Below are 14,926 nucleotides of genomic sequence, written 5' to 3' on the forward strand. Positions count from 1 at the left end.
TAGCCACTGTGTTAGGTATATAGCATTTTCTGATTATGGTTTTAATTTGCATTTCTCTGATCACTAACATATAGCATCTTTTAATGTATTTTTTTTTGCCATTATATCTTCATGGATGAACTGTTACTTCAATTATGTTGCCCATTTTTAAAAGTCAGGTTGTTAGTCTTCCTATCATTGAGTTGTTAAGAGTTCTTTGTATATTGCAGATGTAAATTCTTAGTCAGGTCTAAGTTTTTCAAATATTTTTCCCTAGACTGTGGCTTACCTTTTTATTTGCATAACAAGCGGAACTTCTTTTTAAAAAAATTTACTTTAAGTTCTGGGATACATGTGCTGATTGTGCAGGTTTGTTACATAGGTATACATATGCCATGGTGGTTTGCCGCACCTATCAACCCATCATCTAGGTTTTAAGCCCTGCATGCATTAGGTATTTGTCCTAATGCTCTTCCTCCCCTTGCCCCCTACCCCTGACAGGCCCCAGTGTGTGATGTTCCCCTTCCTGTAGCGATGTGTTCTCAAACAATGCCTTTTGAAAAGCAAAGGTTTTAATTATGAAGGAGTCGGATCTTTCTATTTCTTTCTTTCTTTTCTTTGTCTTTCTTGCTTTCTCTCTTTTTCTTGCATTCTCTTTCTCTCCTTCCTTCCTTCCTTCCTTCCTTCCTTCCTTCCTTCCTTCCTTCCTTCCTTCCTTCCTTCCTTCCTTCCTTATCTTTCCTTCTTTCTTGTCTCACTCTGTCTGGCACCATCTTGGCTCACTGCAACCTTCACCTCCTGGGCTCAAGTGATTGTCTCACCTCAGCCTCTTCAGTAGCTGGAACTACAGGTCCCCACCACCACACCCACCTAATTTTTGTGTGTTTTTGTAGAGACAGGATTTCAGCATGTTGCCCAGGCTGGTCTCAGACTCCTGAGCTCAAGCCATCTGCCCACCTTGGCCTCTGAAAGTGCTGGGATTACAGACACGAGCCACCATGCCTCACCTTATCAAGTTTTTCTTTTATACTTCATGGTTTTTGTGATGTCAAGAATTTTTTTCCAAATCCAAGAATTTTAAAGATTTTTCTCCATTGCTTTCTTTCAGAAGTATTATAGTCTATAATGTCTTGGTAATAGCTTCACTAACAATCTCTTATTCTTAAGTTTCTTATTTATGAATTTCCGATGACACTACGTATATTGTTTTTAATCTTCTTTTCTACTCATGTACAAATTGACCTAAGAGGCTAATGGAACAAAGTACATGAAATCAAGATTGTGCTAGAAATTCAGGTTGTATCATTACCAAATTTATGCTTCTCTCCCATCTCATAATGTAGTTTTCGAGAAAAAAATAAGAATTTTTTGAGTAAGTAACATGCTAAACACTGCTTTTGTTTTTGTTGTTGTTTTTGGTTTTGATGGAGTCTTGCTGTTATTGCCCAGGCTGGAGTGCAATGGCGTGATATCAGCTCACTGCAACCTCTGTCTCTCCAGTTCAAGCCATTCTCCTACCTCAGCCTCTCAAGTAGCTGGGATTACAGGAATGTGCCACCATGCCCGGCTAATTTTGTATTTTTATTAGAGCCGGGGTTTCACCATGTTGGTCAGGCTGGTCTCGAACTCCTGACTTCAGATCTGCCCGCTTCTGCCTCCCAGAGTGCTGAGATTACAGGCGTGAGCCACCATACCTGGCCTACACTGTTTTTAAATATGTATATATATATTCCTACAGAGTTGGGGGTCTTGCTATATTGCCCAGGCTGGTCTCAAACTCCTTAGCTCAACAGATCCTCTCACCTTAGCCTCCCTAGTTGCTGGGATTATAGGCATAAACCACCATGCCCAGCTCCCCAAACACTGTTTTGTGACTTTTATATTCAAAGTATAAAGTACATTATTTTATACTAAAATTATTTGATATGATTGGTTCTATTATCTGTCTGTCTCTTCTTTTAGCAGATGAGAATGTTGTATCATAAATAAATTGAACAACTTTTTTAGGTCATCTAGCCAGCTCTGTTTAATGTTAGAGTCCATTCTCTTAATCACTACCAATAGTAGCTAATAAATAATGGCTGCTTACTGTGTGACAGATACTGTGCTAAATTCTTTACAGGTATTAACTAATTTAATCTTTAGAACAAAGTTACAGGTAGGTATTATTATTATGCCTCTGTACAGAAGAAGAAACTAAAATACAGGGACCCAGGTGTCACAACTATTAAAAGCAGAGCAGGATTTGAATCCATGCAATCTGGCTCCTGAGACTTTTCTGGTAACCATCACACTATACTGTGTCTCCAAGAATAATTAATGGTTGTATTTATTGGATAAATCAAGTGGATGGCCCACAGAAGTCTCTGCCTCCAACAACTTTTTGAAATGAAAGATAGTTTCTATTTAATGCTCACCTTGCCATCTGACCCCATTGATTTGCTATTGTACTGCTCTTGCTCTGTTTTCCCACTGTGCCTTACAGTAATAATAAACAGAACCATGTGTGCCAATGCGAGAGGCCAGGGGAGATGAGTGCCTCTGTAAGTAGCAGGAGCCTTGGCCGGTACCTCAGCTTGAGCCAGGCCCCTGGGAAGAGAGTAGCGTCACCTGGATTCTCTAATCCATTTGTGACAACTGCTGGCTTCCTAAAGGAGAAGGCAGGGCCAAAAGAGGCTTTCGAGAGGAACATTTAGGTTGCATGGAGCTTTTCTCATAGCCCACCTGGAGTGTGAGACAGTAGTGTATAGTGTAGAGAGATATTTGACTTGGGCTGGAGTCCTGCCTTTGTGCTTTAATTTTTTTGACTTTGTGCAAGTTTTGACAACCCATTTCACTTAGTCCGTTTTTTATAAATGGGCTAAGACCAACCTCCTTTTGATGATATAAGTAGGTTCATGTAGTAAAAAAGATAACATCTACCATTTATTAAGTGCCTCTTTGTGTCAGATACTCATACCACTTTATATGAGTTAACTCAATTAACACTAACCACAGCATAAAATAGGTGCTATTATTATCATCATCATTTTACAGGTGAGAAACAAAAGTATAAACAAAAGTATAGACAACTACGATCTTTATCCATAGTCACTGAGCAGCAACCAGAGAAGCTGAAGCATGAGACTAAACAGCCCAACTCCCAACCTGTGCTCCTAAACACTGGCATTTACTGAACTTACATAAATAAGTATATATATATATATATATATGAAGTAAAATATATATGCATATGAGGTAAAATATATGTGTGGGTATACACACAGATATATATAATATGTATATATATACATATTATATATACATATTTTATATATATACATATTATGTATATACTTTTTTAAACAGGAAAAGCCTTATCTAACACCCCCGCCCCTGGCTTTTTTTTTTGAGATGAAGTCTTGCTCTGTTGCCCAGGCTGGAGTGCAGTGATGCTATCTTGGCTCACTGCAACTCTCAGGCTCAAGTAATTCTCATGCCTCAGCCTCCCAAGTAGCAGGGATTATAGGTGTGCCATCACACCTGGCTAATTTTTTGTAGAGATGGGGTTTCACCATGTTGCCAGGACAGTTTTGAACTTCTGACCTCAAGCAATTCACCCACCTTGGCCTCCCGAAGTGCTGGGATCACAGGCGTGAGCCCCTGAACAGGACATTTCTAACTTTTTCTTTGGGAACTTGTGTGCTATAGCTAAATTTAAGGAATCTGGGATGACCTGATGACAGTCCTTACCCAGGTCTGGACTGGTAGGTCTAGGTCCTAGTTTTGGCTCTGGCCAGCTTTGTGACCTTGGGCAAGGCAGTTTCACCTTCCTGAGTCCCACATTTCTCCTGTGTAAAATATTGAGGGGGGTGTACTAGTTAATTTCCAAAGCCCTTTCCAGCTCTCACATTCCTTATGTCTATGATTCTGTGATTAAGTTCCTGGAAGGTTAAGTACTGATAAAAGTGCCATTAAGATCTGTATACTCAGCACTGGCAGCCGTCTGTTACCTAAGATACCTGGGCCCAGCAGTTATAGGGTGGGGGCTGGGGACAGGGTGGGTGGACGAGAAAGGCTCCTTGTCTGACAATCGTGTGTATTGACTGTAGACAGCAGAGGACTGCCCAGCACTGTGCCGTGAAACTGAGTATCCTCTGATTTCTGGGCTGTGATCTACTAAGGCTGACCATCAAAGGCTGTTTCCAACAAGAGAACCTTGTGCAGTAAGTTCCTCAGGCAAGAAGCAAGATAATTGAGACAGGATTGAATGGCTCTCAGGCAGAGAAACTTGGGGGACAGATCAATGTAACTGATGAACTGGTTGACCCAAGGCCTCTCTGTCTATCATTTTTTTGACCTCAGGTCAGAGCAATAGAAAGGGGGAAAGCTCCCAACACAGCTCCTGCCATGAGGTCCTGGAGAAGAATAAGTGACTGTTTGTCCCACATGTTTAGTCATTCACCTGCCTGAAGGCAGAGTGCTGGGAGTCTGGAGTCCATGACCTGCTGGGATACACTTTGGGCTGAATTTTTTTCCCCTTCTAATGTCTCAGCTCTCAGGGATCTGCTTTTCCTGGTGCCAAGCAGTATGGGTAAAATTTTATCCCTCCTCCATGCACCCCTACAAAACAAATATGATGAGAAGTTAATATTTTCCAAATGGTGACCTAACCTTTGTTTATTAATTGAGCTCCTATTGCCTTCCAGGTACTGTTAGAAACCAGCAAGATACCTAGATGACTGAGACAGAGTCCTTGCCCTCCACGAAGTGACTGTTCATTATAAAACCCTAAAAAGCTAGTTCTTAGAGGCTACTGCAACAGCAACAACCCTGTGTGAGTGTGAGTGCTTATCATATGCCAGGCTCTGGTTACAGACTTTTAGCTCTCTCACTGGAAAGCTCACTCAGGAAAGCGCCTGAGTGCTGGCTTGGCCGCCCCATGTCTGTGTGACTGTGGGCAAGTCATTTACCTTCTTTTTGAATTTCAATGTCTAAAACTGTAATCTGGGGATAATAGATGCAAAACAGCTTAGAAGTATATACTTTTTAATGACTCTTTTTAGTGTCAATGGAGGATTTCTGAGCACATGCATACAAAGCACAAGGCAAACAGGAGGTATTTAGTAAGTGGCACTGTGATTATTGATAGAGTATGGGTTTCTTCCTGTTCCTCCAGGGCAAGACTGACAGGTATCCTATTACCCTTGCCTCTTCAGAGCTTAGAGCAGAGCTCTGAAAACAGCAGGTGCTCACCCACTGTATATGATCAAAGGCACTCTCCACAGGGAAAGTCAGATCATCATGGGTATTTATGAATTACAAAATCCATAAAGTTAAACCAGGAGAAATGAACAAAAACACACTAATCGTAGAGGTCCTTAATGATACCTTGGCTCATGGCAGAGCAGCTGGACAAAAAAAAAAAAAAAAAAGAAAAGATTCAGAAGCCCTGAAAAAATAATGAATACAAAGAAAATCAAATCGATACAGTATTCTGTCTTCACATTGGGAAGACAGAAACACCTTCTTTCAAGAAACCATGGTACATTGACAAAAATAACCACAGATAATCCTCAATAAATCTTGAAAGGAGGCAGTACAGATGACATTGCATTCAGTGAAACTACAAATTTAAGACAAAAAGGCAAAGTATAAATTACTTGTGTAAGAACTCTCTCAACTCTTGGGTCTAAGAAGAAATGAAAAGGGAAATTGTATGATAGCAATAAATGTTCCATTACCCAGAGTCACACAGATAACAGTGACAGAGCTGAGGCTGCTAGAACCTGGGTCTCCTACCATCCAGTCACGAACTGGCTTGAGATCCCGGACAAGTCTCTCTGAGCCTCGATTTCCCCTTCTGTCAAGTAGCCCTGAAGGTCCCCCGGGCTCGGTTCGGTGGTGAGTTTGAGGCGTGTGGGGGAGGCGGGGGGAGCGTGCCCGAGACGCGAGAGCCGCTACTGCTTTCTGCGAAGTCGGGGAGGGTGCGGGCGTTGGGAGGCGGCAGCAGAGGGCGCTGGGTCGCCGGCCTGGGCCGCGTATGCCATTGGTCGGGGCTGGGGCGCTGGGTTGGAGAGTTGGTGGAAAGTGACAAGTTGAGCGAGAGAGGGAGCGCGGAGAGCGGGAGCAGCCGCTGCCGCTGCAGCCGCCGCCGAGGTAGCCCAGGGACGGCAGCCCCTGAGCGCAGGGTGCGCTCTTCTGGGAGTCCAAGCCGGAGCCACTCACACCCGCTGGTGCGACCCGGACAGCCCGATACTGACCCGCAGACCCAGGCGAGGCTGCGCTCGCGGCATCCAGAGGCGGCCGGGCGGAGGCGAGGGAGCAGGTTAGAGGGACAAAGAGCTTTGCAGACGCCCCCGGCGTCCCGCGAGCGCCAGCGACCGGGACGAGGCTGCCAGGAGCCCGGGGAGAGCCCGTGGATGTTCTGCGCGCGGCCTGGGAGCCGCCACCGCCGCCGCGAGAGGAGGAATGCACCGGCCGCGCCGCCGCGGGACGCGCCCGCCACTCCTGGCTCTGCTGGCCGCGCTGCTGCTGACCGCGCGCGGGGCTGCTGCCCAAGGTAAGAGGCGCCTGCCGGCCCCCGCCAGCCCCGACCCCCTGGCCCGCGGCCACCCTCCCGTCGGCCAGCCGGGCGAAGGACACGCAGGAAGCGCCGCGCTGGCTCCGGGGCGCGTCCGGCCACCCGCCACGGGGCTCGCCAGCGCCGCCAGGCCAGGGTTTGCCCCGGAGCCCCGCGGCGGGCCGGGGAGCGCCCAGGGACTCGTTCCTCGGCGCACAGCAGCGGTTGTCAGAGCTGACAGGAAGCGTGGAGGGGTTTGGGGGTCCTGGGGTGAAGGGGGCACTTCCGTGCTGGGCGTCCCCCCATGTCTCCCCGGACCCCTAGCGCGCCCAGCCTGTGCTCAGGCAAGTCTATCCTGCCCCCAAATTGCAAGCCGGCCCAGAAGGCGCGGTCCAGGAGGGAATTTGGATGTTCAGTGGTGCCCGCCAGAGCCCAGGCGGCTCGCTGACCGACGCAAACAAAAGCCCGGTCCTCCTGGGGCTCCGGCGGCCTCGCATCGCCACCGATCCCGGCCCTCCGGCCCTCCCGAGGGTCACCATGGAGTCCAAAACGTGTGCGGCGCTGCGGCCGCTGCCACTTTGTGCAAAATGTGCTGTCAGAGGCGACCTGCGGCTCCAAAGTGCTTTGGGTGTGCACGCGCGCGCGCGCGCGCGTCTGTATGCGTGTTACAAACAAGAGGGGGAAAAGCCATCTAATGCATACTTGATTTTGGTAATCCCCAAAGACAATCGCAACGGTTAGAGAAAGACTTCACCGCAAGCCCCAGCGTCTTAGTTCGCTGCGGGAAGCTGGGGTCCTTGCTGCGTCTGAGCGGGTACACAATGAGAGGGAAGAGCCCGGCTGCGCCTGTGGAGACAACCGATTCATTCTTTGGAGGTTGGAGGGGGAAAGTTGATTAAAGTCTCCGGGGTCTCGGGCCTCACTTTTAACATGCATCCCTTGAGGGGGCGAGGAGCCCTTGCATTCTGCCCTCCCCCACTCCCAGCCCTAAACCTGAGCTGATAAATAGGTCTCTGCTCTTTTATCATGCATCTTTCATTTTTAAGTTAGCACTGTGTTTAGGAAAAGAAAAGGCTCTGCACTACTTAGCAGTTGAGGGGAGAAAGATGTATTCCTTACAAGACCACGAATACAGAATTAGTTTTTTCTAAAAGTTAGCTGCCTTTCTTGGTAGAAAACACTCTGGAAGGAAGTTGTGTGTGAATTTTGATTTCTTGGAGATGGTTTTTGGGAAGCTAGAGTAGCATTTTCTGAGGATGATTTCTGAAACTGATCCTACAATGTGGTCGTGCTAATCTGGAAGCTCCTGGGGGTAAATAGGGCTTCTAATTGTAATTAAGATGTACATCAGCAGGGAACGTACCTTCCTGATGAAAAATCCTAATGAAATGTAAACAGCTTGGTCACACAGATGTTTTGCTCGGTGATGCCAAACATCTGGCCCTGCGCCACAACACCTGGGTGAAAAGTAAAAATGGGGCATACTGCCTATGTAATGTAAACATCCTTCTCAAGTTGGATTGCCCAGCAAATTGAGGTGGAGATAAGCAGGGTGATTCTAAGATGGGACTTTGATTAATTCAGTTATTTCCTCTGTGGACTCCTTTACTTTGTACTTAACCTTTCATCAGTGGTTGCTTTCAGATCATAGCCCCTTGGGGAGGTGGGGGTCTCTTGCCTTTAAATAAATGGCCCTGCAATGATTTCCCTCACTGTAAGGAACCATTGTTATCAGCAGCCACCCCAATTCTGTCTCCTTTGACTTTTTACAGCCTTTTAGAATTGTTTAAGAAGGGTATTTTCTATTCCATACTCTTTAGTAGTGAGCTTAAATCTGCTATTACTCTTATTTGTTGTTTTATAAATACCTTTCCATTTCTGTGAATGTTCGGTTTTTTTCTCTGGGGTCAAGACTTCTGGTGGAACTGACATTTACTTTCTCCTCTTGGATTCAAGGTTCCTAAGGTAGCCCAGCCAGTAGCTCAGGAAATCAGCTTAAGGGGAGATATGTTTCATGTATTTATTTTAAAAGATACGAAGCATTTCTCCCATCATTTTTCTATTTTGTTAGCTAGGAGAAGAAAACCTTTAAATTTGTTTTTTTCTGGTCTGTCCATTGATTTCTTATCTACCTCCCTCCTATGCAAAGCTCTACTTCTTTAAGAACCTGAAGCTTACCTTATAACTGCACCCAAGCCCAGGGCTTTAGGAACCTACCTGGCCTGTCTCAGAATCCTGTAGATTCTGTGGTTTGGCTGCTTGGAGCCAGAGGGAGGTGGCCTGCTACTGTGTTTGCTATCATTTTGTAAATCTTCCACTGCCATTTAAATAGGTGCTTGTCTGTACTTTTAGAATAGGAGTCTCTTGAGGGCAATAAGACTGTCAGCATTTCCAGTGAAAACATTGAGAACCCAAGTCCACTTAGTCCCAACTTTATTAGAGATGCCTGAAAATCTTCCCTGCCTGGCTAGGAGGAGCCACACCAAGGTGGGATGGACAAAGGGTGTGGTCAAACTGTCTCCATCAGTTTTGGAAATATTTAATTTCCAATATTGATTCAGCATACCTGGTGGGCTGTTTTGCTACTCTGATGCCTGGGATTATCTGCCTGATATTTAGTTAGGGATCAGCTTTGCCCTATAGCATCCTTTCTCTTCTGTATCATGAGACTAGGCCCCCAGTTAGACTTTTGGAAAGTTTCTAAAAGTGTCACTTGCTCTGAAATTAGTATCAAGTTTGGCTGTGGTTTGACAGTGAACATCTACCCGATTTCAAATATCTTTTAAAATTGTACACAGCATCCTATGGAGAATGGAACACTTTGTAAGCTATATGTACTTTGATGTAAATGAATATGTACAGATAGATGGCATATATATATATACACACACCCACATATATATATGTGTACACAAATACATATACAGTAAGTGGTCCTAGATTTTTGTTGAATGAGTGGAGAATAAATTTTTGCTTGTATGCAAAATTCTGATATTTGCTTTGCTCAGTAAAAATGCAACATGGCATATTTTCAGGGATTTTTCCTTTTCTTGTCCGATCTTCTAGTATAAAAGAAAGTGTAGCAGAACTTGACAGTACAGCTTAAGGGTTTCAAGTACAGGCTTTGGCATTTAACAGACCTGGATTTGAATCTGTTCTCTTTTGTATAATGGGTATGTCAGTTGGTTTTTCTGAGCCTTATGAGAGTGTTATGAGATTTAAGTGAAGCCATGCCTGGAGAGAAGCACCCAGCCTAGAAGTGAGTGCATGAAATTAACTTGGGGTACATGAAATTAAGCATATGTGAACTCCCAGAAATAATATAGAAAATTTTATGTGCATTTTTACGGTTCTGTATTTATAGCTATAGCTATAATCTGATTTTTCCAAGAAAAGTGTCAACCCCTGAAAGATAGGAACTGCTGACTTGGAGTGTTTGATGCCTGAAGCAATAGGTTTGCCTTCCTGGAGAGGTTGAAAGGGGTTGAGTGTTGGTGGCCACTTCTAGGCCTTATCCCAGGTTAGCCTCTACCTCTCATTTCCCAGTTTCCCTTCCACCAGGCAGGCTGTTAACTGGGCCTGAGAGAAGCTGAAGAATGGTGCCAGTCCTTGTCACCTCAACTAAGAAAATATATCCCTGAATCCAAGCACTCTGAGATGCAGTTTGTGCAGTTTATTTAACAAACACTTATTTAATCCTTACAATGGGCCAATCACTCTTCTAAGCCTTTTGCAAGTGTTAACTCACTGAATCCTCACAACTCTATAAGGGAGATGGCATATTAGCTCATTTTACAGACGGATAAAGAGAGGTTAAGTTACTTTCTTTAGATTACACTGCTAAAAAGTGGCATTACTGGGCTTATAAGCCTTAACAGTTCATGCTGTTACTTTAATGGCTGTCCTAGACATTATCTCCTTGTTTAATTCTTACAATTTACGTTCTTGTAATGTATGGAACAAAGGTTGTATTTCCCAAAGTTTTCCAATAGCAGCAAAGGGAAGCTTGCTTAGCCATGATCTAGAGGTTATAAGAAATTATTAGAGACAGCCAATTTCAATTTCCTTACAGTGCTGGAGCTCCCTAAGACGGTCTTGCTGAAACTCAGAGATAGACTGGAAGCACCTTGTTGGATGGCCTGGACCTCTGGTTCTGGAAGAATTACATTTTTGTAATGAGCTTCAACTTTGATGTGGTTTGAGAAGTGTGCTTGCCAGTTCCTTCCACCTATCAGTGAGATATATTTTGATGAAATGCCTTTGTATTTGCATCTTGGTGGACAACTGTGGTTGTAGGGTAAGGAGGGGGTGATTTACTAGAGGGCTGTCTAGTGGGACAGCCAGCTTGCCAGCTCAAGGTCCCAGTGAGGACCAGACCCTGGCAAATCCAGCCCCAGCTGAGAAACACTCAAGTCTTCAAGGCCTCTTTCTCAAACAGAAGGGCCTCAGCCTGGCTTCACCCATTCCCTGGGGTGTGACAGGAGAGACTGTTCTCTAGACACTCGAAGAGAAAGGAGAGTCTGAGAAAGTTCTCTGGAGTTGAAGGGGGAAGGGATAGGGGCAACTCTTCGAAAATCCTTAACTAAATGCAGCTGCTTGTTACACGGAGACTGACTTGCATGCCAGGAATATCTAAAAAGCTAACGAATACAAAATAAAAATAAACAGCAGTAAAAAGGCTCTCTCTTTGTTGCAGTAAGCTCGGTTGGGGTTTTCAGTTTGTTTAGGAATGGGATAATTGTGGCATCCACTTTATTTTGGTAAAGCAGTGAAACGTGGATTAATGTTATGTCATTGGGATGTTACCACCACCTGAACTCTTTCCTTCATCCCCCCTTCCGCAGCTGCACCTCCCAGAACACCCAGGCATGGACACCCATAGGGCCTGAGTCCCAAACAGTTGCCCCTGAGTGAATTACACTGGAAGAGGGCAGATAATTTAATGGGATAATCTTGGCAGGGCCAGCAAATTTCACACCTCATCTCTCACTAATAGAAAGGCAGCAGAAGGCTACAACATCCTCAGATGAAAAGGCTGTGTAAAAAGGCTCTGCTTAAGAGTAACTGTCTATCCATAAATAAGGTTTTGTAGAGTCTTGATCCAAAAGCTGTTATTAAATACTGATAAGCCAAGCCTCATAATGTTTGGCCTCCTTACATTTCCTTTTTCCCCCTTCTCTCCATAGAACTATAGATTTTTTTACTTTTTTAAGAGAGAGAAGGGGGCTAAAATATCAACAATCCAAACTTTGTTTTTTTCAAGTATTTTTATACAGGACGAAACTTCTCTGATAGCTGTTTAAAGAGGTGGCACCGAGTAATGGAAATAGAATGGGATTTGAGCCTGATAGGGAATGGGGGTTTGAATTGGTGCTTCGCTGCCTACTTGGGCAAAGTTACCTAATCTTTTGAGTCTCTGTTTTCTTTTCTGTAAAATGGGGAGAGCAACAATATGTGACTTCCTGGGGGATTTTGTGAGAATAAAAGAATGTTATGAACCTATAGCAGCTAACATAGCGCCATGGACTTAGTGAACATGAAATATGTTAGCAACCATCATTTTCAAGGGCTTACAGGAGAAATCTGAAAATTTGGCTTCAGAACAATGGTCCTGCTGCAAGGTAGCAACCAAGGCTCAGAGAATAGCAAATTTTACAAGGTTTTAGGACTCCAGAGTGCTTTGTTTTATAGGGAGCATGCAGACACTCTAGATCTGAGCAGTACCCAGGCCAGTGCTGGGTACCTGGATGGAAGGGATTCCACAGTGCAGTTTTGCAAAGCCTTAAAACAAAGGCTTTCTTCAGAACAGCAAGCTCTTTGGGGAAGAGCAACCCCTCCCGGGTGCTTCGTGTAATTCCAGAATCCTACAATGGGGAATGTTACATTTCAGGGACCTCCACTTGTAATCCGACCGTTTTTAGCTTCAATATCCAAATAATCTTGCTGAGCACAACTTGAAAGAGAAGGATAATGGCCAGAGGAAAGGATCCTGAGGTGCTCTGTTTACCATTTAAATTTTCCAAGTAGAAGAAGAAAAGTTCATGTTTCCCAAAGAGAGAAGAGTAATGAAGTGTGTGGGAAGGGGGAGGGGTGATAAAAAGGACTTCTAAAGACAAAGCAGAGGTTGGGTTTGTTATTTTTATTTTTTAACAGTGAAGCTTGTCACTCAGTGTATTTCAACTAACATTTATTATATATTTGTCACATACAAGATACAGTATTTGTGTCCAGGAATAAAATATTATCTTTCCCCTCAAGGAGAGAGAAGGAGAAAAATTCTCACTTTTTTGAGCACCTGCTATATGCCAGTATCTTTATTTCTTTAAGCTACTTATGCTTCTCAGTACTCTTTGGAGTTTGGACTTCTGATCCTCTTTTACAGATAAGGAAATCGAGGCTCAGAAAGGTAAGTGTCTCAGCCAACCTCATACAATTATTAAATTGGGATTTGGGATTTGAATTTAGGTATTTGAACTGTCAGGTGTGTGCTCTTTTTGTGATCCTTCAAGTGTGATTGAAGAGACACCAATACGCAGATGTGTAACCTCCACACGCAACTATCTCTCCCATAAGTGAATTATAGGAAAGGATTTTGGAAAAAGTGCTGTGGGAACACGGGAAGAATACATTAATTCTCAGGGGATTAGAGGGTCAGAGGAAGAACATGAGTGCCTCCTTCATAGGCTTATTGTGACGAGTCAATGAAATAATTCATGGAACACACAGACCGTGCCACACACACATAGTGAGTGCTCAGTGAGTGTTCTGCTCTAGTTCTGTAGTCAGTGAGAGGCCTGGTCAGAATCTATCTGCCTGTAAAACCCATGTGCTCTTGCTCACTGTGCACTTTTTCAACAGACACGTGGTTGTTGGAAAAGTAAGCAACTGTAGTCACCAAATGAAAGGGAAGACACCAATACAGTTGCTCTTCTATCTTCTTCACCTGCCCTAATCCTGGCTTTTAGGACATGACTCTGCTTTGGGTATGGGAGGGGATTTGCATAGGCGTGGAGAGAATCAAGAGGTTTCGTCATGAACTACGGCACTCCTAGAACTCGGGCCAGGATTTACCACCTGCCCTCGTTCATTCATTGATCATACAGTTTCTATATGCTTACAGTGAACCAAATATTCTTATAGTCTCACTGGAGATATAAAGATGAATAAGGGTAGGTCATTGTCTTGGAGGGCTTTACAGTGGCAGATTTATGGCAGAGATTGCTAGCTGATCACCAAATATGTTTCCATCTCTTCCGGTCACATGACAAGACAACAATTCTCAGCTTTCTCACAGTTAAGTGAAGCCATGTGACTAAATACTAGCCAATGAAATGAAATTGGAGGTACTTGTTGTCACTTGTAGGCTTGACCCTTAAAAAACTCCCTGAGGCAGAATCACTATGATCCTTCTTTGGTGGCTTGGCAACCTTAGAAGTCATGTGTTGAAAGTGACACAACATGGAAAGAGCTTGAGATTCTCCCTTAATCCCTGTGTGGTGGAAGCCACACTTGTTTAAGTTTTGTGTGAACCAAAAACAGATGTCTATTGTTAAGGCTGAAATTTTGAGAATTGCTGTTGTTGTTGTTATAGCTGCTAATGTTACCTTAAGTAACATGAGGCTGTAAATCATAGTGTGTGGTGAAATCAATTTAGTGGGTAGGACCAGCATTTTTAGATAGAATAAAATAGAAAACTAGTTTGTGTCTGACCACTTCATGCAGAGCCTGGGGCTCCATCCAGTAAATTAAACCCCTTCCCAAATAATTTATGGCACACATAGGGTTCCTCTAGCACTGTGGAGAATCTGGAAGAACTAAGGCTGGCCTTAGCCCTTGTGGAGTTTACCTTTTAGGGGCAATAAAATAGGCACTTTATACAGCCAGTGAATACCGAGTTGGCAGTTATATATGCCGAATTCCGAGAAGGGAGAGGTCTTTTGGGAGGAAGTGGATATGATTTGAGCCTTGAAGGAAGGATTGAGAGGGTGCAGGTTTGAAGGATGGGAAAGGAGAAGAAGAGTTGGACATACCACTGCTGGCAAAGGGCTGGAGTGCCACAGCAGCCTGCAGCTGCTCTGGGGTCTCCATGGACTGGCTGAGACTATTCTGGGTTCTTAGACCAGGTCTTCACTGTGGAATGAAGCTGGTATCCAGGGGATGGGAGAGTGAAGAAAAGAAAGACAGTGTTGAATGAAGTCCGTTGTGTTTTTAGCATATGAAGAGCGGAGGCGGAGAGGGAAGGAAGCAGTTTCAGTGGGAGCCTGAAGACTTATCTTTCTTCCCAAAGGGTGTCCTAGGGAGTTAAAAATGTGGTGCATTTCAGGGCTGCTTGTCAAAGGTATATGATTGTGTCTTATTCTCTCTGATGGGACTGTTTTGTCTTCTAGTGCAGACTAGTTAATTCTA

The 14,926-nt window shown here is 44.3% G+C and overlaps 1 protein-coding gene across 1 annotated transcript in view; it reads left to right on the forward strand.

Annotated features, from left to right (window-relative positions):
* The first annotated feature begins 6,053 nt into the window (after positions 1-6,053).
* ROR1 (receptor tyrosine kinase like orphan receptor 1) overlaps positions 6,054-14,926 on the forward strand; it is a 400,362-nt gene continuing 391,489 nt past the window's right edge. Inside the window, exon 1 of the mRNA XM_017974813.5 lies at positions 6,054-6,520. Within this exon, the coding sequence (XP_017830302.3) occupies positions 6,430-6,520 (91 nt within the window). The 5' untranslated portion in view covers positions 6,054-6,429. The remainder of the gene's footprint in view (positions 6,521-14,926) is intronic.

Source organism: Callithrix jacchus, chromosome 7, assembly GCF_049354715.1.
Source record: "Callithrix jacchus isolate 240 chromosome 7, calJac240_pri, whole genome shotgun sequence".
Classification (NCBI taxonomy): Eukaryota; Metazoa; Chordata; class Mammalia; order Primates; family Cebidae; genus Callithrix; species Callithrix jacchus.